The sequence below is a fragment of the Peromyscus californicus genome, unplaced genomic scaffold (assembly GCF_007827085.1).
Source record: "Peromyscus californicus insignis strain IS unplaced genomic scaffold, ASM782708v3 Scaffold_4__1_contigs__length_199733344, whole genome shotgun sequence".
Lineage (NCBI taxonomy): Eukaryota > Metazoa > Chordata > Mammalia > Rodentia > Cricetidae > Peromyscus > Peromyscus californicus.
This window is the reverse complement of record NW_026294562.1, coordinates 181484190-181507926: the sequence shown is the minus strand read 5'-3', so window position 1 is coordinate 181507926 and position 23737 is coordinate 181484190. Positions and strand designations below refer to the sequence as shown.

General features: G+C 44.5%; 2 protein-coding genes across 4 annotated transcripts; both read right to left on the bottom strand.

Annotated features, from left to right (window-relative positions):
- LOC128094261 (zinc finger protein 773-like) lies at positions 1-6045 on the bottom strand. The gene is made up of 5 exons (XM_052712500.1): positions 5665-6045; positions 3856-3894; positions 2664-2790; positions 1997-2095; positions 1-1497 (listed from the first exon to the last, which is right to left on the bottom strand). Exons 1-5 carry the CDS (start codon positions 5734-5736, stop codon positions 590-592), a joined length of 1245 nt encoding a protein of 414 aa, XP_052568460.1. The 5' UTR covers positions 5737-6045; the 3' UTR covers positions 1-589.
- Positions 6046-7580: 1535 nt separating this feature from the next.
- Positions 7581-23216, bottom strand: LOC128094659 (zinc finger protein 773-like). 3 transcript variants are annotated; one of them, XR_008213024.1, is made up of 4 exons: positions 22892-23173; positions 17056-17182; positions 16490-16573; positions 7581-13610 (listed from the first exon to the last, which is right to left on the bottom strand). XR_008213024.1 is itself a non-coding variant. In XM_052713138.1 (4 exons), exons 2-4 carry the CDS (start codon positions 17174-17176, stop codon positions 14517-14519), a joined length of 1173 nt encoding a protein of 390 aa, XP_052569098.1. In that variant the 5' UTR covers positions 17177-17182; positions 23104-23216; the 3' UTR covers positions 13736-14516. The 3 variants fall into 3 exon arrangements, 2 of the variants coding, with proteins under 2 accessions (XP_052569098.1, XP_052569097.1); XM_052713138.1 differs by lacking the exon at positions 7581-13610 and adding an exon at positions 13736-15484 and having other exon boundaries at positions 23104-23216; XM_052713137.1 differs by lacking the exon at positions 7581-13610 and adding an exon at positions 13736-15484.
- Positions 23217-23737: the final 521 nt, after the last annotated feature.

Genomic DNA, 23737 nt, shown 5'->3' with positions numbered 1-23737 from the left:
GAGGGGGAAAAAAACAAACATTTATTCAGGGCACTGTAACACTCAGTAAAAGGAGAAGTCATGTCTCATTAAAATCCAAGGACACTCTGTTCCTCCCCCAACCAAATTCAGTCACATGGAAACTCCACTCCACACTTGGTCAGTCAAGCACAGAGTTCCCTCTCTCTTAGTTCCCTGGCGTCAACTTCTTGGGAAGAGATCTACCAGAGGAGGAAGTTTCAATGGATGTATCTCTTACAAAGGCCACTCTCAGAACGTCTCTTTAAAGGTCAGATTCAGTCCTAAAGCTGAAGGTTTGCCAGTGGCTGAAGCTGTTCCCTACAACCTCTGCACTCAGAAACCTATGTGGGATGTGATGTTGTTTTCAGAAAACACTTTTGCTCAGAGGCTTCAAACCTGGATCCCCGAAGCCATGGCTTCATGACACATCCTAGTCCCGTGACCTCTCCACTTTTATGGGTTGGAGGTGTGTGTGAATGATGCTGACATCTGCTCTGGAGCACTCAGCACTTCTTCTGTTCCACTGAGATTTCAGGTGTTCATTTAGATGACTAAGGGACTTCTTCCCTTCTTTGCCTTCCTTAGACGTTTATCGAGTGTGAATCTTCCGGTGTTTATACAGGCTAGAGCTACTGCAATACACTTTGTCACACTCCCTGCACGCATACTGCTTTGCTACAATGTGAACTTTCATGTGTCTAACAAAGTTATAGCTTGAATTAAAGACTCTTCCACACTCATTGCACTTGAAAGGCTTGCCGTGGACTGTTAGGTGTTCAATGAGGTCAGAGTTTTGGGTGAAATACTCTCCACATTCACTGCAGCTGAAAGGCTTCTCTGCCGTGTGACTGTAGAAATGATTCAAAAGGCCTTCCCTGCTCCTGTAGGATTTCCCACATTCGCTGCACTCAAAAGGCATTTCTCCAGTGTGAAATCGATAATGAACTTTAAGGCCTTCCCTGCTCCTGTAGGATTTCCCACATTCACTGCACTTAAATGGCATTTCTCCTGTGTGGAGTCCCTGATGGGAAATGAGGGAGATATTATGCTTGAAGGCTTTGCCACATTCACTGCACCTATAAGGCTTTTCTCCAGTGTGCATTCTGAAATGCTTAATGAGAAAGGCTTTTTGGCTGAAGGATTTCCCACATTCGCTGCACTGAAAAGGCTTTTCTCCCGTGTGTATCTTCCAGTGCCGATTAAGGTGAGATATACTAGTAAAGACTTTGCCACAGTACGTGCATTTGCAGTTTTTCTTCTCAGTGTGAATGGCCTCTCCACTCTCGATGCTCTTGGGTGCCTCCCCACCACTGGAAGTCACCTGATGCCTAAGAAGACCTGAGGAAGTCTGGATGATCATTGCATTGTCTGCACTTAGCAAGGGTGTCTCAGCACAGCTCAGCATTTGCTGTTGGAGCATGGATGAACTAAGATCTCCTTCTGTGGAAAGACTCTGCTCAAAGCGGGGCATTTCACTCTCCACTTTGATCCAACAACCTGAACAGAGACAAATACTGATGAATGGCATGGAGACTGTCAAATGACAGACAGACAGCACATATTACTAAGTGTTCTGAGACTTTTTACTGAACAAGGGGATTAGTTCAGGGTGGTAAGGACCCATTGTCATGCTGAATTTGTCAGTATCATAGGACCTAGGGACCTTCGGGACAGTAAGAAAATAATCGTGGAGTGAATCACTGGGAGAAGCACTGTGAACCATAACACTGTCCTCAGCAATAGCTTTCTACAAGCCTCAGCTGCTGGAAATGCAGGACACAGTGCAGAAGGCTGTCTAGGCCCCTAAGACATGGTAACTGAGGAACCTACACTCAAAGACTTCCCTAGGTATAAAGCACACTAACACCATCAAGGAAAGCCTGAGTTTCACAGTGTGGCAAAGCAATGGGCGAATCATCTGAGACTGATACATTGGGGACAGTCCTGGTTCAGAAATAATAGGTGCATTCATCAGCAATCTCCACCCTCCGAGTACCTGTCCACAAACATGGAGTCATGAATCTCAGTGCAGGCACAGAGAGATCTCCGCAAGACTCCATCTGAGTTGTGTCATCGATCCCAGAAAGTTCAAGTCCTAAAGGAAAATGATACAAGAAGTGAGCATTCCATACAAGGACAGACTAATCAACCCATAATAATCCAAAGGAAAGAAGCCTAATGAGAACAATCCTTGTAAGAAAAACATCAAGGCATGTCACCGAGAAGAAGAGGGAAGTATCTGTGTTACAGAGATGCTATGTATTTGCCATGTAATCAGCTCAGGGAAAACTGATCACTGTTGAGGCTCCCAACCCCCTAGTGTTGACAACCATTAATCCCAGCACTTGGAAGGCAGAGGCAGGAGGATCTCTGAGTTCCAGACAGCTGGGTCAATACAGTGAGTTCCAGGAGCCCTTGCACCATACAAATGTTGTCACCTCAAAATGATTCCTGTTTGCTGTTACTGTTCTTAAGGGAGAAAAGGTATTGTGTAACAAGCCTGTGTCTATAACCTGTATTTTCAACTACAGGACAGTGCGGGGAAAGACTGAGTGTTGACAGGCCAGCTGTGAGAAGAATATGTCTCTCTGTAGATAAACAAAACAAAACAAAAAACCAAGTCAATACAGACATGTTCTAACAGGATGGAGGGAAAGCCTTACTCAGAGAGGACACAAGTGCAAAGATCTCAGTCATCACAGTCTGGTACAGCAGCCTTTGGGAGTCATCAAGCAGTTTCCATTCCTCCCAGGAGAAGTACACAGCCACATCCTCAAAGGACACACAACCCTGCCACAAAGGGAAAAGTGGAGTTTATGTGAAGTCTCCTTGTCAGGGACTCTTTCCCTCTTCAAGACAGCCATTCTCACTGAGCTTCCTACCTCCGAGGGTACCAGGCTCTGAAGCTAGGACATCCAGTCTGTCCTCAAGGGCCCACCGAGTACTCTGGTCAGCACTCAGCAAGAACGGGCAGGTGGTCACTTTTCTATTACTGGGAAGAGACACCATGACCAAGGCAACTTATAGAACCAAGAGTTCATTGGGGGCTCACAACTCAGACAGGGAGTCCATGACCCTCATGGCAGCAGGCATCATGGCACTGGAGCAGCAGCTGAGAGCTCACATCCTGAACCATAGGTACCAGAGAGAGTTAACTGGGAATGGCATGGGCTTTCGAAACCTCCAAGCCCACCCCAGTGACACACCTCCTCCAGCAAGGCCACACCTCCTAGTCCTCCCCAGACTCTCCCACCAATGGGGAACAAGTATTCAAGTCTATGAGCCTATGGGGGGCATGGTCATTGAAACCACCACAGCTGGAGTCAATCCAAGCTTGAAGGATGCCATGGAAAGGCCCTCCTTTCTATCAGAGAATTCACATGGGCTCCTCCCAATCATCTGCCTCACACAGACCATATTTGGGTCACTGGTATCCACTGTGTCCCAGGCAGGAAGGCCAGGAAGCCATCTATACATACTCTCACAGCACACACATCAGTCTTCACACTGAACTGCCATTTCCAACTCAGTATGCAAGCCCAGGCCTCAGCTACTACCTTCCACTAAATCCAGCAGACCTCATGCACACCTGAGGATTCCTCTGCATTCCCTACCATCTCACTTCCAGGCAGCCGCTAATGCTCATCACTGGAACTTTAAGACCTTGGAAACTTAAGCCAATGGTTGCCATAAATGGAAACCTGGCCATGTATTCCTTACATTCTAAGCACCTTCCAGGAAATCCAATGGAAGGAGAGAGAGAGAATCCCAAGCAAAGAGTCCCAGGACACCACAATCACAGAGGTCTCTTATGTGAAAACTGAGGAGTGTGTTTCCTGAGCACCCTCCACTTACCTCTTCCTGGTTGGCAGGTTTCACTGAATAATGGGAAACCTGCAGAAAAACAATGCTGTGAGTAACAAACGAGGTGTTGGTATCCCAAAGGTCCATCCAAGTCCCCTCACTTACCTGTAGTCAGGTACACCCAATTGCCCCCATGGGCTTCATCCCTTAATGGTGTCTCTTACTGAGTGACCTCGGACAAGGAATCAAACTCCTCAGTTTGTTCTCTGAGGATAAGAATGGCAGCTTGTTTTATTTACGGCTCTATTGCTGTGAAGAGACACCATGACCTAGGCAACTCTTATGAATGCATTTAAGTGGGGCTTGCTTACATAGTTCCATAGGGTTAGTCCATTATTATCAGGGTGGGAAGCAGAGAGGCATGGGGCTAGTGCAGTAGCTGAGAGCTTTACATCCTGATATAGAAGCAGCAGGCAGAGAGAGAGAGAGAGAGACAGAGACAGAGAGAGACAGAGAGAGACAGAGAGACAGAGACAGAGAGAGACAGAGAGGACATTGGCAAATTTTCCCAGCTACACACTTCTTCCAACCAGGCTACACCTCCTAATCTTTCTCAAACAGTGCCACTCCCTGGTGACTAAGCATTCAAATACACGAGCCTATGGATGCCATTCTCATCCAAACTACCACACAGTCCTGGCTGAAGAGGAAACCCATTGCATCAAACGCAGTCCTACGTGACAAGTACTCAGCACAGGCTTTTCCTGGGCACATGACTAATACTTGTGGTGTCAGGAGTTTCACAAACACTTAAACAATTATTTCAGAATGTATCGTTTTATCTACACACATTTAAGTAAGAATTTAGGAGATAGGTGGTGGTGGGTGGCCCATGCCTTTAGTCCTACAGAGAAAGCCTTGTGTGTGTGTGTGTGTGTGTGTGTGTGTGTGTGTGTGTGTGTGTGTGTGTGTTGGGGGGGGCGGTATCAGCCAGGCATAGTGGTGCACCCCTTTAATTGCAGCACATGGAATGAAAGGGAAGCAGATCTTTGTGTCTGAGGCCAGCATGGGCTACATAGGCCAGTCAGAGTCACACAGTGAATTCAAGGGGGGAAAAATAGTGATAGTTAATACAGTAGACTTTATTCAAATGATGATTGTTTTCACGTAAAAAAATAAATAAAGGAAAGGAAAAGAAAGTACTTCTTTTAAATCTATCAGAGAGGCCCGAGGTGGGAGGCCACACCTTTAATCCAATCACTCTGGAAGACCTTTGTGAGTTTGAGGCCATCTTGGTCTACACAGCTAGTTCCAGGACCGCCAGAACTACTGTCTCGGGCGGGGAGCGGGGGATCTATCAGATATCTGAAGACTGCTCTCCACTTCTGTGGTCTACAACCCCAACTCCTGCATTAGTCCACAGGATATACCCAAAGATTCAAGTTCTCTGTCTCCATCCCTCCATCCACATCGCCTCATCCATGCCCAATATTCCCCGGGAAGGTTTGGAAAACTCCGAATAGATCAAGTCTCTCCTCTGCTCAGATCTTCCGTGGCCACCAGCATCTCCATAAATAAAAGCTCCTTAGGCGCACTGCGCCCTTTCCCCCCATCTAATGCCAGCAGGGGTCACTCCAGGGCTTCTGTCTTTGAGCTCCGGCAGGCCTGCAAGCCTTTCGATGAATGGTCTACCAGACGTTGTGAGTCAGAGGGGATCGCTCTCTAGCACTTAAGATGTCAAAACCATAATCTCGTCCACCAGTGTCCTACAGTCGGGGACACCGGGCCTGCCCTGTCGGTTCCTGACTCAGATCTCAAAGCTCTAGAATTCAGGTAGGCGGGCGATCTCGAGGCACTCACCTGAGGCAGGGCTCCACCAGCAGCCTCCACAATCACCATCGGGCTCCACAGGATGGTGGGGCCCTGGGACATGGCTTAGCCCTACTCCAAGCCTGGATCAGGTCACACGTGTCGTTACAAACCTCAGACCCGTCTCTGTGACAAAGAACAAACGCTTCTAACGCTCCGGTTTTCCTGTCATGGCCAACTCAGATGAAACCAGTTTTCTGTGAACCATACTGACGGGTCCAGGAAGTTACAAAGACTCTCCTTCACGTAAAACCCAAAGTCCCGCCCAACGGTCATTGTCGTCACTGAACTACCGATTTTCATTGGTTGAGCTTCTTGCAATGATTTCTGGGCAATGTAGTTCAAATAGGATCAACTAGATGTCAGCTCTGGACACAACTGCCCAGATGGAGGAGACTCAGTTTCTATGGACTTCATGGGACTGGTGTGGAGACTATTGTAATTATAGACGCCCCAATGTTTTCTACCTGAGGCAAGTTGGGTGTGGGTTAGAAATAGGGGGTGAGCTACAAGGTCAAGCTTGCTGGAACTCTTCTAAATTACAGAACTGAAGGCAGAGGCAGATAGAGCTCAGTGTTTTTAGAAGCCAACCTGCCACAGTGTGTTTCAGGCCAGGCAGGGCTACATACTGAGATCTAGTTGTTTTGTTTGATGTTCAGAAATGCATGAGATAGGGCAATGCTTACTTTTGCATTTCAGACCTTTGCCTTGTGTGAAATGGTATTTACCAGGTCCGTGCCACTAAATACAGGAATGGTGACCATGGAAGACAAAAATGACGTACTTGGAATCAAGGATTCCTTCACCATGGGATTTTAGATTCAGACGCTTCCCTACGCCCCACTTATTTTTCCCCCCTTCGAGACAGGGTTTCTCTGTGTAACAACTCTGGCTCTTCTGTAATTCGCTTTTTTTTTTTTTTTTTTTGGTTTTTCGAGACAGGGTTTCTCTGTGTAGCTTTGAGCCTCTCCTGGAACTCACTTGGTAGCCCAGACTGGCCTCGAACTCACAGAGATCCGCCTGGCTCTGCCTCCCGAGTGCTGGGATTAAAGGCGTGCGCCACCACCGCCCGGCCCTGTAACTCGCTTTGTAGACCAGGCTGGCCTCGAACTCACAGAAATCCGCCTGTCTCTGCCTCCCAAGTCCTGGGATTAAAGGCGTGCGCCACCACGCCCGGCGATGCTTCTCGTTTTTACACACCAGTGTGGAGTCGTCAGGAATAATTTTCCTATTGTGCGAAAAGAAATTTGGGGATGGACAACGGGATTCATCTTTGGAAACCACCTTGCTGTGACACTGAGGATGCGCTTCAGAAGGAAAGATTTGGGCAGCAGCTGCTCTGGGAAACAGGAACCCTGGCACTTCTGTAACCACGACACTGCCCGCTGCAGTCCCGTTAATTTCTTGCACACCGCTTCTCTACATTCCAGTTTTACAACTGTCCCGGTCTCCGTGGTACATGCTGTCTGAACTACATTACCCAGAGGAGATTGCGCAGAAACACTGGAAGGTTAGCCAGGCACAATGGCATGCACTTTTAATTCCAGCACTTGGGAGGAAGAGGCAGGTGAACCTGAGTTCAAGACTAACATAGTCTACAGAGCGAGTTCCACGACAGCCAGGACTACACAAGAAACACTCTCTCTAGTCCTTCTCAGTATCATGAAGGAATTTAAAGCCAAAATACTAATTCTTTCTTTGTAGTGTATAAAGGAGTATTTTTTAAAAACAAAAATCCAACTCTGTGTATTTTTATTCAACTCTTTACTCAGAGTCACGCTCCAACACAGGTCACTCTCCAATCATGATGAAAGATATTTTTTATATGTAATTGCTGTAGGGACTCATTCCCAGACAAAACAATAGTCATAACGTCATGGAACTGATAAATGGATTTTTTTTTTTTTTTTTTTTTTTTTTTTTTGGTTTTTCGAGACAGGGTTTCTCTGTGTAGCTTTGCGCCTTTCCTGGAACTCGCTTTGGAGACCAGGCTGGCCTCGAACTCACAGAGATCCGCCTGGCTCTGCCTCCCGAGTGCTGGGATTAAAGGCGTGCGCCACCACCGCCCGGCAATGGATTGTTTTTAATAAATGAAGACTGGCTATAAAACTGTCCATTCCATTCCAAATACTGGTTATAAGGTAGAGCCACAGATAACTCATTCATGTTTAAAATCTCCTTCTGTTATTATTCAAAAAATGTTTTCAATCATGCTAATAAATGTTTTTGGAGATGAAAAAAAAGAGAAAGAAAAGAAACATTCTCTGTAAAAGAAAACCAAGAAGGTAGGAAGGTGAGAGAGGAGAAAGTTTTGTCCTCTGGCACCTAGACAGGTCTGAAATCTGTACTGCCATGGTGTGTCTGGTTCTAAGAGTTGGGTAGGAATGTTCCTGTATATGTGCCTCTCTGGGTAGCCCAGTCAGCTGGTCTGGGAACTCTGGATGAGGTAAAAACACGATCCCTGACCTACCTGATTGCTACAGCACGCTGGGGTCTGGGTCGGGAGCAAGCCTGGGTATAGGGCTGATATTCCTGACTGAGACCTGTTTTATTTTAATTTTTACTCTTTTAAAGATTGTAGTTACTTTCTGTGACAATATTGCTCCTGTAAACATGGTGACTATTCCTAAAACCTGCTGGACTTTCCACCAAAAAATGTGGCAAACACCAGCTCCACAAAGTGACACAGGGCAAAAGGACAAGGATTCTTTATACATCCAAGGAAAGTGGCCTCATGACAGAACAGAGTCCCGATGGTGGGCAGACAAAGCCTGCTTTCTTCAACAAGGCTGAAGTAGTGTCTAGTGCTCTTAACTGCTGAGCCATCTCTCCAGCCCCTCTTGGGTTTTGTTTGTTTGTTTTGTTACCCACTGTTTTAAACAAGGGCGGTGTGTGACCATCTACTTGAAACTATTCACTGGAGCTCCTTGGGCTCAACACTGGGTAGACAACCAATAACTCCCCTTCTCTCAAAATCTATCCATAGCTTATGGTTCTCCAGGGAAAAGTAGGTACCCTGAAAAACTCCCCAGTTCATCCCTATTAATGGTTCCATTCTTGTGCAAACCCTGGACAGACAACAGAAGATGCTCTGGCTCTGTTACTGGGATCATTATGTCTTGCCCAGAAGATGACATTTCACAGCCTTCCAGTCTTCTAGCTCTTCCATTCTGTCTCCTCTTCTTCAGTGTCCCTTGGCCTTCCAGAGACTAGGATAAACGCCTTGTCCATGGCTGAGCATTCACCTGTAGCTTATCATTAGCACCTTGAACAAGAGCCTCTTCATCTACTTAAATCCATAGCAGGGCTTCTCTAATTAAGGCTGAGAGTAGCATTTGTCTATGAATATAGACACGTATTTAGTAGCCAGTTCTATGCTCTGTCTATTAGCTAAACAACAGTCTTAAGTTCTGATCTGAGGCCTGTGACCTACCCAACCATGAGTTTTGACTGGGTTAACAGTGCCAGGCATGGCTTCCCTTCTTTGGAATGGCCTAAATCTCATCAAAGAGTGGTTGCTTACTCCCAGTTCATGCCAGTATTTTGCAGTCATGAATATCTTGCCTACTTGAAGCAATAGGTAATTAAACAAAAGCCTCAATACTGAGTGGAAGATATACCTGCTCACGAGTTGTTAACCAGGGAAGCCCCAGAGGCATCCAAAAAATTACAAGTTTCTGCCATCTTCTTGGTTGATTACCAGAATAAAAGGATAAGACACTAATGCTGAATACATCACACATCTTTGATTGCAAGATATCCCTACAGGATTTTTGTTTGTTTATTGTTGAGTTTTTGTTGTTTTGTTTATTTGTTCGTTTTTGAGACAGGGAGTCTCTCTGTAGCCCTGACTTGTCTGGAACTCATGTTGTAGACCAAGCTAGCCACAAGCTCAGAGATTCACCTACTTTTGCTGGAATTAAAGGCATGTACCACCCCACTGGAGTTATTTTTAAAGATTAATCTGTGTGTGTTTGTGCATGCATGTGCATCTGGGTGTGTGGACTTGGTCCAGCTGCAGTACCTTCTTCACCATCATGGGCTCCCTGCCCTGAAACATAAACCAGACAGTATAAATCTCAAGTCCCCTGCTTGTATATATTAAATATTTGGTCATACTGATGAGAAAAGTAACTAATAGAGCTCTCATAGCTATCAGTCATCCTTTAGAATTGTGTCTATTATGTTATTATGTGTCTATTATTAGAACAGTTTCTTGTATGGTCCTTTTCCTTTTTCCTTTTCTTTCTTCCTTTTTTATTTTTCAGCAAGGTCTCTCTATGTGCCCCTGGCTGTCCTAGAACTCTATGTAGATCAGCAGGCTGGCCTTAAACTCAAAGAGATCTGCCTGCCTCTGCCTCCCAAGTGCTGGGAATAAAATCTTGAGCCCACATTATCCTTCAGTAAGTGGTATTTTCATTTGCATTTGATTATATGAATTTTTAAATTTTCCTTCTGATTTCTTTATTGATCCACTGGTCACTCAAGAGCAGTGGCCAGTTGCTTTTTCTTTGCATAGTTTCTAATAGTTTTTTTTTTTTTGCTATTGACATTTATTTTTATTGCACTGAGATATGAGTAGATATAAGTAATCATTTTGATTCTTTTGTATTTGTTAAGTTATCATTTACAATGGGCATGGTGGCCCACACCTTTAATCGCAGCACTTGGGAGGCAGAGGCAGGCAGATTTCTGTGAGTCTGAGGCCAGCCTGGTCTACAAAGTGAGTTTCTGGTCAGCCAGGGCTGTTACATAGAGAAACCCTGTCTGGAAAAACCAAACCAAAACGAACAAACCAAACCAACCAAACAAACAAAAACATAATTTATAGTCTATAATGTGATCTATGTTAGAAAATGCTCCATGGGCTACTGGAATTCATCTTCAATAGTTGTTGTTTGAAATACTCTTTTTTAAATTTTGATGTGTATATGTGTTTTGCATACATGTCTGTTTGTGGATCACTCCCATCTGTCCAGCCCATTTGCAATGGTCTGAAGATCTCTTGCAATTATTTCTTCACTGTTTTTTAAAATTATTTTTTATTATCTAGGGGACAGGTCTTTTGATGACAATGAGGTACTGAAGTCACCCACTATGAATGTATCTGTACATATTTATCTGTTCATGTCTAGCAATGTTTATTTTAGAAAATCATGTACCTGAATTGGTGCATGTATAGTTATTATTCCAAGTTCTTAACAAATTGTTCCTCATATTAATATGTTGTAGCATGTTTTATCTAATCCAATCTTAGGTAAGGTATAATTTAACAGATATATGTTTAACTGCTCATGGTTAGTTTATGTCTTCTATGTGCTTTGCACATTGTTTTACATTTTACATTATAAATCTCTTGGTGAGTGATTTATTTATTGTGGACAAAAATCAGTCAGATTTTTTCTTTGAACCCAAGCAGTTGGCCTTTGTCTTATGGAGCTCAAACTATTATAGATAGGTTAATAACTGGGGACTGTTTGTTGAGTCTGGTAATTTGTTGCTTGTTCATGTTTGGTTGGATTATTTGTTCATCCTTTCTCTTCTATTTCTTTTCGGAATTTGCTGATTTCGTGAGTGGGACATGATTGACTCTTTTCTGGCTCTCCTTTATTTATGTCTTCATGTCTTTCTTGTATACTCATGATTAAGAATGTTTTCCTTCAAACAAAACATACTGATGCATGGCTGTAATCCCAGAACTTGGGATTTGAGGATGATATTCAAGACCATCCTTCGTGTGTCAACAACCCTTTACAGGGGTCACCTAAGACTGCCAGCAAACACAAATAGTTACGTTATGATTCATAACAGTAGCGTCACTACAGTTAGGAAGTAGCAACAAAAAAAAATTTTTTTTTTTCGAGACAGGGTTTCTCTGTGTAGCTTTGGAGCCTGTCCTGGATCTCACTCTGTAGCCCAGGTTGGCCTCGAATTCACAGAGATCTGCTTGCCTCTGCCTCCCGAGTGCTGGGATTAAAGGCGTGCGCAACCACCGCCCAGCAACAAAAAATATTTTTATGGTTGGGGGTCACCACAACATGAGGAACTGTATTAAAGAGTCACAGCATTAGGAAGGTTGAGAACCACTGCTTTAGTGTATGCTTAATTTTCATTCTATTTTCTTTTGTGCAGGAGGTCTGCCCTTTAGTCTGGGAAAGCATGAATGGGCAGAAGTCTGTGCAGACATTAGAAGATCCTATGTCACATGTCTCTGTTCATAGGCATAATTATACTCTTTATATTAGGAATGAATGTGGCTATACCTTCATGGTTAGAGAATTCTCACCTCTTCAGAGTAAAATGCCTTAAATCAGCAAGTTGACTAAATGCCTAAGTCTTGAGAGATCAAAGGAGACACCTGGGCATGTTGGCACTCAGGCAATCTAAGTTCTCAGGCGACTGGGGGAGGAGAGGAAAGAGTTTGAGGACATCTGGGATCAATAGTGAGACCCTGTCAGAAAATAAAAATGGAAAAACAAAAACCCACAGACTGTGATATTTTTCACAGAAATATCAAAAACTTTTAAAACAATAAGAGAAAACAAATTTTTCTTTGTTTTCTTTTTTTATTCGTGTGTGTGTGTGTGTGTGTGTGTGTGTGTGTGTGTGTGTGTGTGTGTGTGAGAGAGAGAGAGAGAGAGAGAGAGAGAGAGGGAGGTTCATACTATGTAGCATTGGTATTCACCATGTAAACCAGGCTTTACTTCAACTCACAGATACACCTATCTCTGTCTCTTAGCTTGGAAACCAGTTTTTTTTTTTAAATAAGCACATATACAAACAAAAAGAAAAAAGTAAATAATAGAAGAAAATTAGCAAGAAATGTGGGTGCTAAGTGGGATGGTTCACTTTTTTTCCCCCCAAGACAGGGTTTTGCTGTGTAGCTTTGGAGCCTGTCCTGTAGACCAGGCTGGCCTTGAACTCACAGAGATCTGCCTGCCTCTGTCTCCCAAGTGCTGGGATTAAAGGCGTGCACTACCATTCCCCAACTTCACATCTTTAATGTCAGCACTCTGGAGGCCGAGGTAGGTGGATCTCTTTGAGTTCAAGGCCAGCCTGGTCTACAGAGGGAATGCAGCACAGCCAAGGCTAAATAGTGAGTGAAAAAAAGAAAGAAGGAAAAGAAAGAAAGAAAGAAAGAAAGAAAGAAAGAAAGAAAGAAAGAAAGAAAGGAAGGAAGGAAGGAAGGAAGGAAGGAAGGAAGGAAGAAAGAAAGGAAGAAAGGAAGAAAGAAAGGAAGAAAGGAAAGGGAAGGAAGGAAGGGAGGGAGAGAGAAAAAGGAAGAAAGGAAGGAAGAAAGAAAGAATAAAAGGAAGGAAGGAAACATGAGTGAGGAGAACAAAGAAATGGCTCATTGGCTAACAGTAGCTGCTATTCTTGCAGATAACCTTGGTTCCATTCCCAGCACTGACTAGAAATTCACAAGGATCTATAACTCTAGTTCAAGGGGCTCTCATGGCCACTCTGACCTGCAAGGGGACCAGACATACATGTGGTACACACACATACCTGCAGGTTCTAACATAAACTGACAAAATTAAATGAATCTTTATAATAATATATGAACATAATGAAAAAATGAAACTACAGTCATATGCTACTGCATAGTTGTTAAAATGACTCATGTGAACACCTCACAACCTACAAAGTATCAGGGAGGATGTGACAAACTGGTATGTGAAATACTTCAGGAGGAAATCTGAAACACACAGCCAACTAGAACTGAATCTGGTAACTTCTTAAAAACTTAAAACTTGGGCTGGAGAGAGGACTCAGTATTGAAGACCACTTACTATTTTTGCAGAGGACCTGGGATCCATTTCCAGCAAACACACTGGTTCATAGCCATCTGTAACTCCAGTTCTGGGCAATCCAATACCATTTTTACCAGGCATGTACTCAATGTACGTACAGATATGCAGAAAAAATGCTTACGCCTGAAAAAAACAACAAATACCTAAAGCATATGGGCTATACTCCTACATGGGAGCATAAGGTGCTACATAGAGCTGGTCCCCAACAAAACTAGTGACACTTAGGAACAATACGGTCATGAAGACTATACAGCAAACAATCGTTTATTCCAGGAACTGCAACATTTAGTGAGAAAACAAGTGCAAACAAACAAACAACTATAACAACAAAAACCATGTCTTATTGAAACTGAGACCACTCTGTTCCTCCTCCATTCAAACTCAGTCTCATGGAAACTCCACTCCACACTGGTGCAGTCAAGAACACAGGGCTTGGCCTAGTGGTGGTGCATGTGTCTTTAATCTCAGCACTTGGGAGGCAGAGGCTGGCTGATCTCTGAGTTCGAGGCCAGCCTGGTCTGCAGAGCTAGTTCCAGGACAACCTAGGCTACACAGAGAAACTCTGCCTCAAAAAAGCAACCCTTCACCCCACAAAACAAAACAAAAAACAGACCTTCCTCTTGCTAAGTTTCCTAGAAAACATTCATTTTGGGGGGATAGGAAGATGACAATAATTCTCATCTTGTCCCAGTGTTCTTATTTGATGAGTAACTTTCAATGAATGACTCCCTCACAAAGGTCACTTTTAGGATAAGGTTGGTCAATGGCCAAAGATTTTCTCTGCATTCACAGACCTATCTGGGTTGTACATATGTTACTAATAAGAACAGACATTTGCTCAAAGGCTTTCCCAGAATCAGTGGGTTCATGAAGCATCCCAGCACCGTGGCCTCTCCAGTTGAACAGGATGGAGGTGTGGGTGAAGGCTGCTCACTTCAAACATTCTTGATTTTTGTCCAGTGAATGTTCCCTTGCATGCATGTAGTAGATGATGAAAACGATTTCCCATGTTCATGACACTCAATACTTCTATTCAGTATGAGTCTTCTTGTGTCTAGAAAGTCCAGTCCTGTAGCAAAACACTTTCCCACATTCCTTGCACTCATGATGCTTTGTTGCAGTGTGAAATCTCTGATGTTTAATGAGGATATACCTCACAGTAAAGCATCTCCCACATACATTGCACTTAAAAGGTTTTCCTCTGCTGTGAACTTTTCGGTGTTTCACGAGGTGTGAGTTCTTTTTAAAACTCTTCCCACATTGGCTGCACTTAAAAGGCCTCTCTCCAGTGTGCATTCGGGCATGATAAACGAGGCTGGATCTTTCTTTAAACAATTTTCCACACTCGCTGCACTTGTAAGGCTTTTCTCCAGTATGAAGTCGATTATGACGAATGAGGCTGGATTTGTTCATATACGATTCCCCACACTGGCTGCATTTATAGGGCCTTTCTCCAGTGTGAACTCTTTGATGCCCAACAAGGGAGCGACTATGTTTGAAATCTTTCCCACATTCACTGCATCTGAAAGGCTTCTCGCCAGTGTGAACTTTGACATGTTGATTCAGATCAGCCTTTTGGATGAAAGATTTCTCACAGTCACTGCACTTAAAAGGCTTTTCTCCAGTGTGTATCCTCCGGTGTCGAATAAGCAGAGACTTACAACTGAAGGATTTGCCACAGTCACAGCATTTGTAGTTCCTCTTCTCACTACGAATAGCCTTTGTTCTTTTAGTGCTCCTGGGTGGCTCCTCACTACCATGAGTCACAGGATGCCCAAGAGGACCTGAGGGAGTCTGGGGGTCCACCCCATTGTCTGTGCTTTGTAAACTCTTCTGTGAAAAGTCACTTTTCTTGCTCTTCACAACTGAAATCCTGCTCTCTGCTCTCTGTAAGGATGTCTCAGTACAGCTCAGTGGTTGCGATTGGAGCATGGTCGCATTAAGCCCTGCTTCCATGGAAGTGTTCTGCTTACAAGGTATCTTTTCAACCACAATTCCTTTGCAGCAATCCAAACATAGAGAAACAGTGATAAAGGATACATAGACTTGGAAGTGGCAACACACACAAGTGATCAGTACCTGAGGTGTCTCATGAAACTTCAAGATGGGAAGGGCCTACTACAGTGATGAAGCTGGAAGATCCCTGTCCCAGGAAACCTCATGAGCAACAACATGAGAATGGCATGCAGCACAAGGAGGAGTGGTGGGGACCTGAACTCCTTCCTTAGAAAATGGCTTTCTATAGAGCCTCAATTGTTGGAGACTGTCCTGGTTGGGTTTTTTTCCCGCTGCTTGGCACAAGCTAGGGTCATCTGAGAATAGGGAACCTCAATTGTAAAAGTGCCTCCATAACATAATCAAGGGTCATTTCTTTTTATTAATAATTGATGTAGGCGAGGCCAGCTCATGGGGGGGGGTGCCACCCCTGGTCAGGCGATCCCAGCTGAGCAAGCCATGGGGAGCAAGCCAGTAAGCAGTGTTCCTCCCTGGCCTCTGCTTCAGTTCTTGACTTGAATTCCTGCCTTGAATTAGTCTTAGTGATGGACCCATTACTTGGAAATGTAAGATGAAATAAACCCTTTCCTCTTCAAGTTGTTTTTGGTCATGGTTTTATCACAGTAATAAAAACTGTAAGACAGAGATGCTTAACTCAATGCAGAAGGCTGTGTCGATGGCCATTAAACACAACACCCAAAGATCCTGTATTCAAGGACTGCTCAGGGGACTTGTGCACACTAACAACACAATAAAGGAAATCCAGTGTTAATATAGTGCTACAGGGGAGCAGGCAAAACACACAAGACTCATAGGAGAGAGAGAGTCCTGGCTCTGAGATAACAGCAATGACTGGTAGGCAACTGGGCAAACATAGACAGATGGACTCTACCATGATCCTTTGCTCTGGCACCAAAACATCAGAACCAGTAGAAAGATACTTCATATGAACCCATCCAGAGTGCATACATCAGCGACCTCCACCCTCCCAAGTACCATCCACATACTTGGAGTCAGGAATCTCAGTGCAGGAATGAAGGGATCTGAAGACTCCAGCTGAGTGATGTCACGGGTCCCAGAAGGTATGAGTCCTAAAGTAAAGAGCAGGACAGGTGAATGTCCCATACCAAGTCAGAGTGATGTAGCTCATGGCAATCCACAGGAAAGAAAACTAATGACAAAGACCCTTGGAGAGATCTTGCAAGAAAATTCACCAAATAGTGTCCATATCAGTGTCACAATTCCTGCCACAGGCAGACCCAAGTCACCTAGAGGAAGAGAACAGTACCCAGGACATAGGAATGCCGTGTATTTACAGTGTCATGGAGAGGCCATCAGTGTGAACTCTATGAAGCTACTATAATATTCCTCACCTCAGGTCACTTCCTGTGTCCCTTTGCTGTACTTAGGAGAAAGAAGATGTTAGTGTACCCTGCCCATGTCTTTCACCTGTATTTCCTACTCCAGGATAGTGGGGAAGAGTCAACGGTCCATGGGTCAGTTTGGGAAGAAGACATCTCTCTCTAGAAAAGAAGATAGGTTGCTCTTACAGAATGTTGTGGGGGAGGCTTACCCAATGAGGACATGAGAACAAAGACCTCCATCATCACATGGTGGTAGAGACGCCTCTGAGAGTCATCAAGCAGTGTCCATTCCTCCCTCAAGAAGTAGATAGCCACGTCGTTAAAGGCCATACAACCCTGCCACAACAGAGAACATTGAGTTAATTTAACTTGACATCCCAAAGGCAGCCCCTTGCACTTAGCTTCCTTCTGCAAAGGGCACCAGGCTCTTCATCCATTGACACTCAGTCTCTACTCAAGGTTGCAGTGAACACTATATTCAGCATCAGCCATAACAGGCAGATAGACAAATGAAATTCACCCAGTCTTGGTGTGGAAAGTTCCACCTTTCTACCAGACAATTTACATAGGTTCCTCCACATCATGCTAACCAAATTTGTGCAGATCTGAGTCACTGTTCTCCACTATACCCCTAGCATGTGAGCCGAGAGCCCATCTATTCGTTCTGTTATTAGGCACATCGTTTTTCACTCTTCATGTCCCTCCATTTCCCATTTTAGTATTCAAGCCCACAGCTTCTCATCTACTGTACCACTCCCAACTGCTGCCTTCCACCACATCCAGCAAATCTCATGCACACCCAAGGGCTTCTGAGCATTCTTTTTTTTTTCCGGGGGCGGGGGTGGTGTTTCGAGACAAGATTTCTCTGTGTAGCTTTGGAGCCTTTCCTGGAACTCGCTCTGTAGCCCAGGCTGGCCTCGAACTCACAGAGATCCGCCTGTCTCTGCCTCCTGAGTGCTGGGATTAAAGGGATGTACCACCACCACCCAGCTTCTGAGCCTTCCTAATCCATCCTACTTCCAGGCATTTTCTAATACTCATCACTGGAACTTGCATACCTCTGAATCTTAAGGGAGTGGCTTCCATAAATGGAACCTATCCATATAATTTGTGCTCTGGACTCAGAGACCTTATATTCTATAATCATCTTTCATATAAATCAGATGGAAGGATAGGAGAATAGCAAGTAAAGACTCCCAGCCATCACTTATGAGGGGATTGAAGAGTGTGAGTTCCTGTGGCACCCTCCACCTATCTCTTTACAGTCAGTCGATGTCTTTGCTCTTACTGCAACCTGTGGGTAAAGAAGGCTGTGAGTAAAGAGCAATGATGTCGGCATCCTGAAGGACCATCCAAGTCCCCCTCATACCTCCGTCAGGAATATCTACGCTGAGCTTCAGACCTCAGTGATGTCTCTTATTAACTGTGTGCCCTTAGACAATTCATCAGCTCCTCAATGTTGTCTTCTGGAACACGGGAATGAGAACGACACCCATTCCTTGACAGGAGTATTGTTGTACTACACTCAGTCCTACATCATGTCAAGTACTGTGTGCAGTCCTTCCTGGATGTATAATACTGTAGTCAAGACTTTTAGCACAAATGGGCACTGCCAGGCTGTTGTTATAGTTCCAGGGTTCACAGCTGGTTCAGACAAGTGCTTACTTTTCTCCTCTGGTGGCATGCATAGCACCTTCCAGCACTATAAAAGGGTATTTTGTAGGGACAAAGCTTCCAGGTAAATGCCAGTGTGAAGAAGGAGAAGAAGGAGAAGAAGAAGGAGGAGAAGAAGAAGGAGAAGAAGGAGAAGAAAGAGAAGAAGGAGAAGAAGGAGAAGAAGGAGAAGAAACAAGCTGAGCAAGCCATAGGGAACCTGCCAAAAAGCTACATTTCTCTGTGGTTTCTGTTTCAGTTCCTGCCTTGAGTCCTGCCCTAACTATGTCAATGATGAACTATGAAATGGAAGTATAAGCCATTGTGATGGCTAGTTTTATGGCAACTTGACACAAGCTAGAGTTATCTGAAGGAAGGGAATCTTATGGAGAAAATGCCTCCATAAGATTGGTTGTAGGGAATTTTCTTAGTTAGTGATTTATAGCAGAGAGCCCAGCCAATGGTGCCTGGTGCCCTGGGTTCTATAAGAATATAAGAAAGCAGGCTGAGAAAGCCATGAGGAGCAAGCCTGTAAATAGCATCCCTCCATGACTTCTGCATCAGTTCCTGCTTTCCTGCCCTGTTTGAGTTGCTGTCCTGACTTCCTTTAATGATGAACAGTGCTGTAGAAGTGTAAGCCAAAGCCAGGCGGTGGTGGCACATGCCTTTAATCCCCAGGCGGATCTCTGTGAGTTCGAGGCCAGCCTGGGCTACCAAGTGAGTTCCAGGAAAGGCGCAAAGCTACACAGAGAAACCCTGTCTCGAAAAACCAAAAAAAAAAAAAAAAAAAAAAAAAAAAAAAAAAAAAAGAAGTGTAAGCCAAATAAACCCTTTCCTCCCCAAATTGCTTTGGTCATGGTATTTTGTCACAACAGTAGATATCCTAACTAAGACAGCCAAATAAACCCTTTCCTCCAAAGTTTGGTTTTGATCATGGCCTTTATTACAGCAAGAAAAAAAATCATACCCCATTATAGAGAAATTGTGTGTGTGTGTGTGCGTGTGCGTGTGCGTGTGCGTGTGTGTGTGTGTGTGTGTGTGTGTAAGCTTCTGTAGTAGAGGGTTTCTATATGATCTTTTTATTCTTTTGCTCATTTTTTTTTCTTTTTGAGACAGTATCTCTCTACACAGATAGATCTGGCTGTTCTGGGACTCACTATGTAGACCAGGCTGGCTTCAATCTCACAGAAATCCACCTGCCCCTGACTCCTGAGTGCTGAGATTAAAGGCATGAGCTACGACACCCATCTCCCATATGATTTCTCAAAAAGTCTTCAGTGCTATTTATCTCTCCCCAATCCCCTCTCTACCCTTACCTCCCACCCTCACCTCAATTTAACCTTTATTGTTCCATTATTCCCCTTTATCCCCTTTATGTACCTTTATACTACTACATACTATCTCTCTCCCCTTGAAAGACCCCCATGCCCATTCCCCAACCTCCAAATGTAACACACACAGCTGAACATTCAAAGTTAGCATTCAAAAATGAGAGAAAACATACAACATTTCTCTTTCTGGACATGGGTTGCCTCACTCCAAACGACTGTTTCTCACTCCATCTGTTTACCTGTGATTTTCATAATTTTGTTTTTTAACAGCGGGATAATATTCAATCGTGTAAATGTACCACATTTTCATTATTGAGTATCAGTCAAGGAATATCTAGGCTGTTTCTGTTTCTGGCTATTGTGAACAGAATAGCAAGGGACATGGATTTACTCATCAACCACTTTCTGATTGGACTTAAGTCCTGCCTCATAAGATGAGCTCCAATCCTGACACCATTCTGGGGCCAAGAATCTCTGTCTATGCAGGTCCAAGGCCCTGGAGGAGAATATACTATTATTCTGCTCCATGGACATGGTATGTTAAACTGATTCTCAATGCCTTATTGTTACACCCAAAGCTCAATCATCTCCCAACCCTCATCAGAGAAGTTTCTATTTGCAGAAAATGGTAATCAATACAATGACCCACAACTAGGCAAGATGCAGAGAATAAGAGGTTTTGGAATGGTTAGCCCTGCACTAACACCTCTTCCCATGGCTTAGGAGTCACTGGGATAGGGAGAGTGGTGGGAAGAGTATAAGAGCCAGAGGTAGCCGATAACTATAAGGAAACAGCAAGGCAGCTGCATATATGAACTCATGACAATTGTGACAGCATACACAAGAGTTGGGCATAGTCAAGCCAGACCATGGAAAGGGTCATTAGACACAAAGTCCCACTCTTTACCAAAGAGCTCTTGTCAGATGATAGCTATTGGGAGAGCATGAGTTAGTTTTCTTTAAGAGTATAGTTCTTGGTAAGTCAACCAAACTCCAGTAGAAGGCTATATACCCAAGAGTATATAGCTAACACAAACTGGACTTGATGGTTTGGATAGGGAAGCAGGTGGGTCTGGGAGGACCTAGAGGAGGGGATGAATATGATTAAAAGACAGTGAAAGAAATTCTCAAAGAACTAATCATTTCCCCCTCAAAACCAAATATGTGGGCATGTTTTCATAAACCATGCATTTGATTTATATACACTTATTTAAGAATGTGATATTTGGGGTCCGAGAGATGGCTCGGCTATTAAGAACACTGGTTGCTCTTTCAGAACAGAAGACCTAGGTTTGATTCCCAGCATTCACATGGTAGCTTACATTGTAACGCCAATCCCAGGGGATCCAATACCTTCTTCTGGACTCTGCAGGCACCAAGCACACAAGTGGTGCAAAGACAGACAGACATGCCGACAAAACACTCATACACATAAAAACAAGTGAGAAAGCAATCAGATAAAAGAATGTGATACTTAACGCATTAGGCTTTAATCAAATGCAGAATGTGTTTTCAAGCAATTGTTAAGTGCTTATTTCCATGCTGTTTTAAACAACCATTTATATGTGGTTTATTTAATCAACCATTTATATGTGATTCTTGACCAAATACTGTTTCAACAGGTACTCATCAGATCAGAGTGAATAAACAGAGCCTGAGAAATCAGGCTTTAGACTTCAGCTAACTGGCTGGTCAGTGTGCCCCAAGGAGGGAATTCTGCTAGGGTCCTTTCATAGGGACAGAGGATCATTCCTCTGCATAAGGCTGAGGAGGTGAGGCACAGATAGGCTACTTGTGCCAAGTGCATGACTGACCTTCCTTTTCTCCACAAGGAGTGGCAATGAAAGCCTACTGAGACGAATCTATCTCACCAACAGCCATGTCTCAATCACAATCCAGAATCCTCATACTCTAGCAATGTCCAGTCCTTCAGACACCAGTCAATACCACATCAGATCACAGGACTCCATCCTTGGAGCTGACTGTGGCTCAGCTGTGTAGTACCAGCCACCAGTCAAGGATTGGGGATGAGGCTCAATATAGAGGGCTTGATAACTATTCATGAGACCCTGGGTTCCACTCTCAGGACCATAAAGTAATAATAAACCTTCAGCTTTTCTTCTTCAGCCCAGAGCTGAGTGGATTAGGGAAGCAGCAGAGCAGACAGACACCCCAGGCAGTGATGACCCAGACTGGGCAAGCTGGAACGAGAGAACCTTGGCAGAGCCCCAAGGGGAAACTTGACCCAGTCTATAGTAATTTCTTTCTTGGGGAGGGAAAATGTGAGATCTGAGGACTGTAAAATTAATCCAGGTCTGGGTTGGTAGAATGGTTTGGTGGGTAAATGAGCTCGCTGAAGAAAAATCAGATGATCTAAGTTCAATTCCCAGATCCCACATGAAAGTGGATGGAGAGAAAAAAATCAACAAAAATTGTCCTGTGTCCTCTGTACCTGTGCCAAAGCATGCATGGACCCTCCTGCCCCCAAACGCACACATACACGAAGGCAAACACAACACACACACACACACACACACACACACACACACACACACACACACACACATATGTTTTTAAAGAAGAGAGATTGGGGCCAGGCGTGACCCATGCCAGAGACGAGCAAACCTCTTTGAGTTCAAAGCCAGCCTGGTTCATGTAACAACTTCCAGACCAGCCAGTGCTACACGGTGAGACCCTGCCTCAAACAAAAAGAGAAAACGGGAGCCAGTAAGGGAGGGAGGGAAGGAGGGAGGGAGGGAGGTAATAAAGGAAGGTAGGTAAGTTGGTTGTTCAAGTAGTGGACCATGGGGGCACATGTCTGTAATCCCAGCGTCTGGGAGGCTGTAACAGGAGGTTTATGAGTTTGAGGCCAGTTTGTGCTTTATGGGATCCCGTCTTCAAACACACCAGAACCCAACCCAAAAAGCTGCCCAGGCTTCTGTGGCCCCGAACATGTCTTACACTCACAAATCTTCCCAGGCTCGTTAGTGGACGTGCCTGAGAACCCTGTGCCAAGCCTTCATTAACTCAAGAACCGGGGGTGTGATCACGTGGTACGCACCTGTGCCTGGGCTCCCTGCCCAGCCACCACAGCCTGACTCTGTTGGACAGCTGGATCCATAGACATGGCTGTCCTCACTAGGCGTGCAACCTGTCACACGGGATCGTCGCAGACTTCAAACCCGTCTGGGTGCTAGTGCACAACGCCTCGCTCCTCTCAAGCCTCCTCTTCCTGGACAACGAGGTGTAAAAAAAAATCAGTTTTCCACTGACCTGACACGAGCATCCAGGAGAACAATCACTTGCCCACAACCACTAAGTCCCAATGCCTTTTTGTCTTGTCTTTTTTTTTTTTTTTTCTTCTTCTTCTTTTTGTTAAAGCCCGCGGAATCGCCAGTTTTCATTGGCTGAGCCCTTCTGCGCTGTCTCTTCTGGGTAATGTAGTTCGGACAACATGCACCCTGGAAACAAGGACATAGCCAAAGAGATGGAAGCTATAGAAGCGGTATGCAAGGAGTTAAAGGGACTTCTGCAGACACTGTAGTGGTTCCAGATGCGCCAGTGTTTCCATTTCCCTGATCATCAAGGCCACAGTAAGGCGGATTCGTGGGTCTGAATCGGGTATGCATTCCCAAATTTCCTTAAAAGCCAATGGTGACACTGTCTTATCTGGTGTGTAAAAATGTGAAAACAAGCCGGGCGGTGGTGGCACACGCCTTTAATCCCAGCACTTGGGAGGCAGAGGCAGGCGGATCTCTGTGAGTTCGAGGCCAGCCTGGTCTCCAAAGCGAGTTCCAGGAAAAGGCGCAAAGCTACACAGAGAAACCCTGTCTCGAAAAAGAAAAAAAAAAAAAAATGTGAAAACAGTCCGAATTCGGGAAACAAGTCTCCGCGATTCCAAAATGCA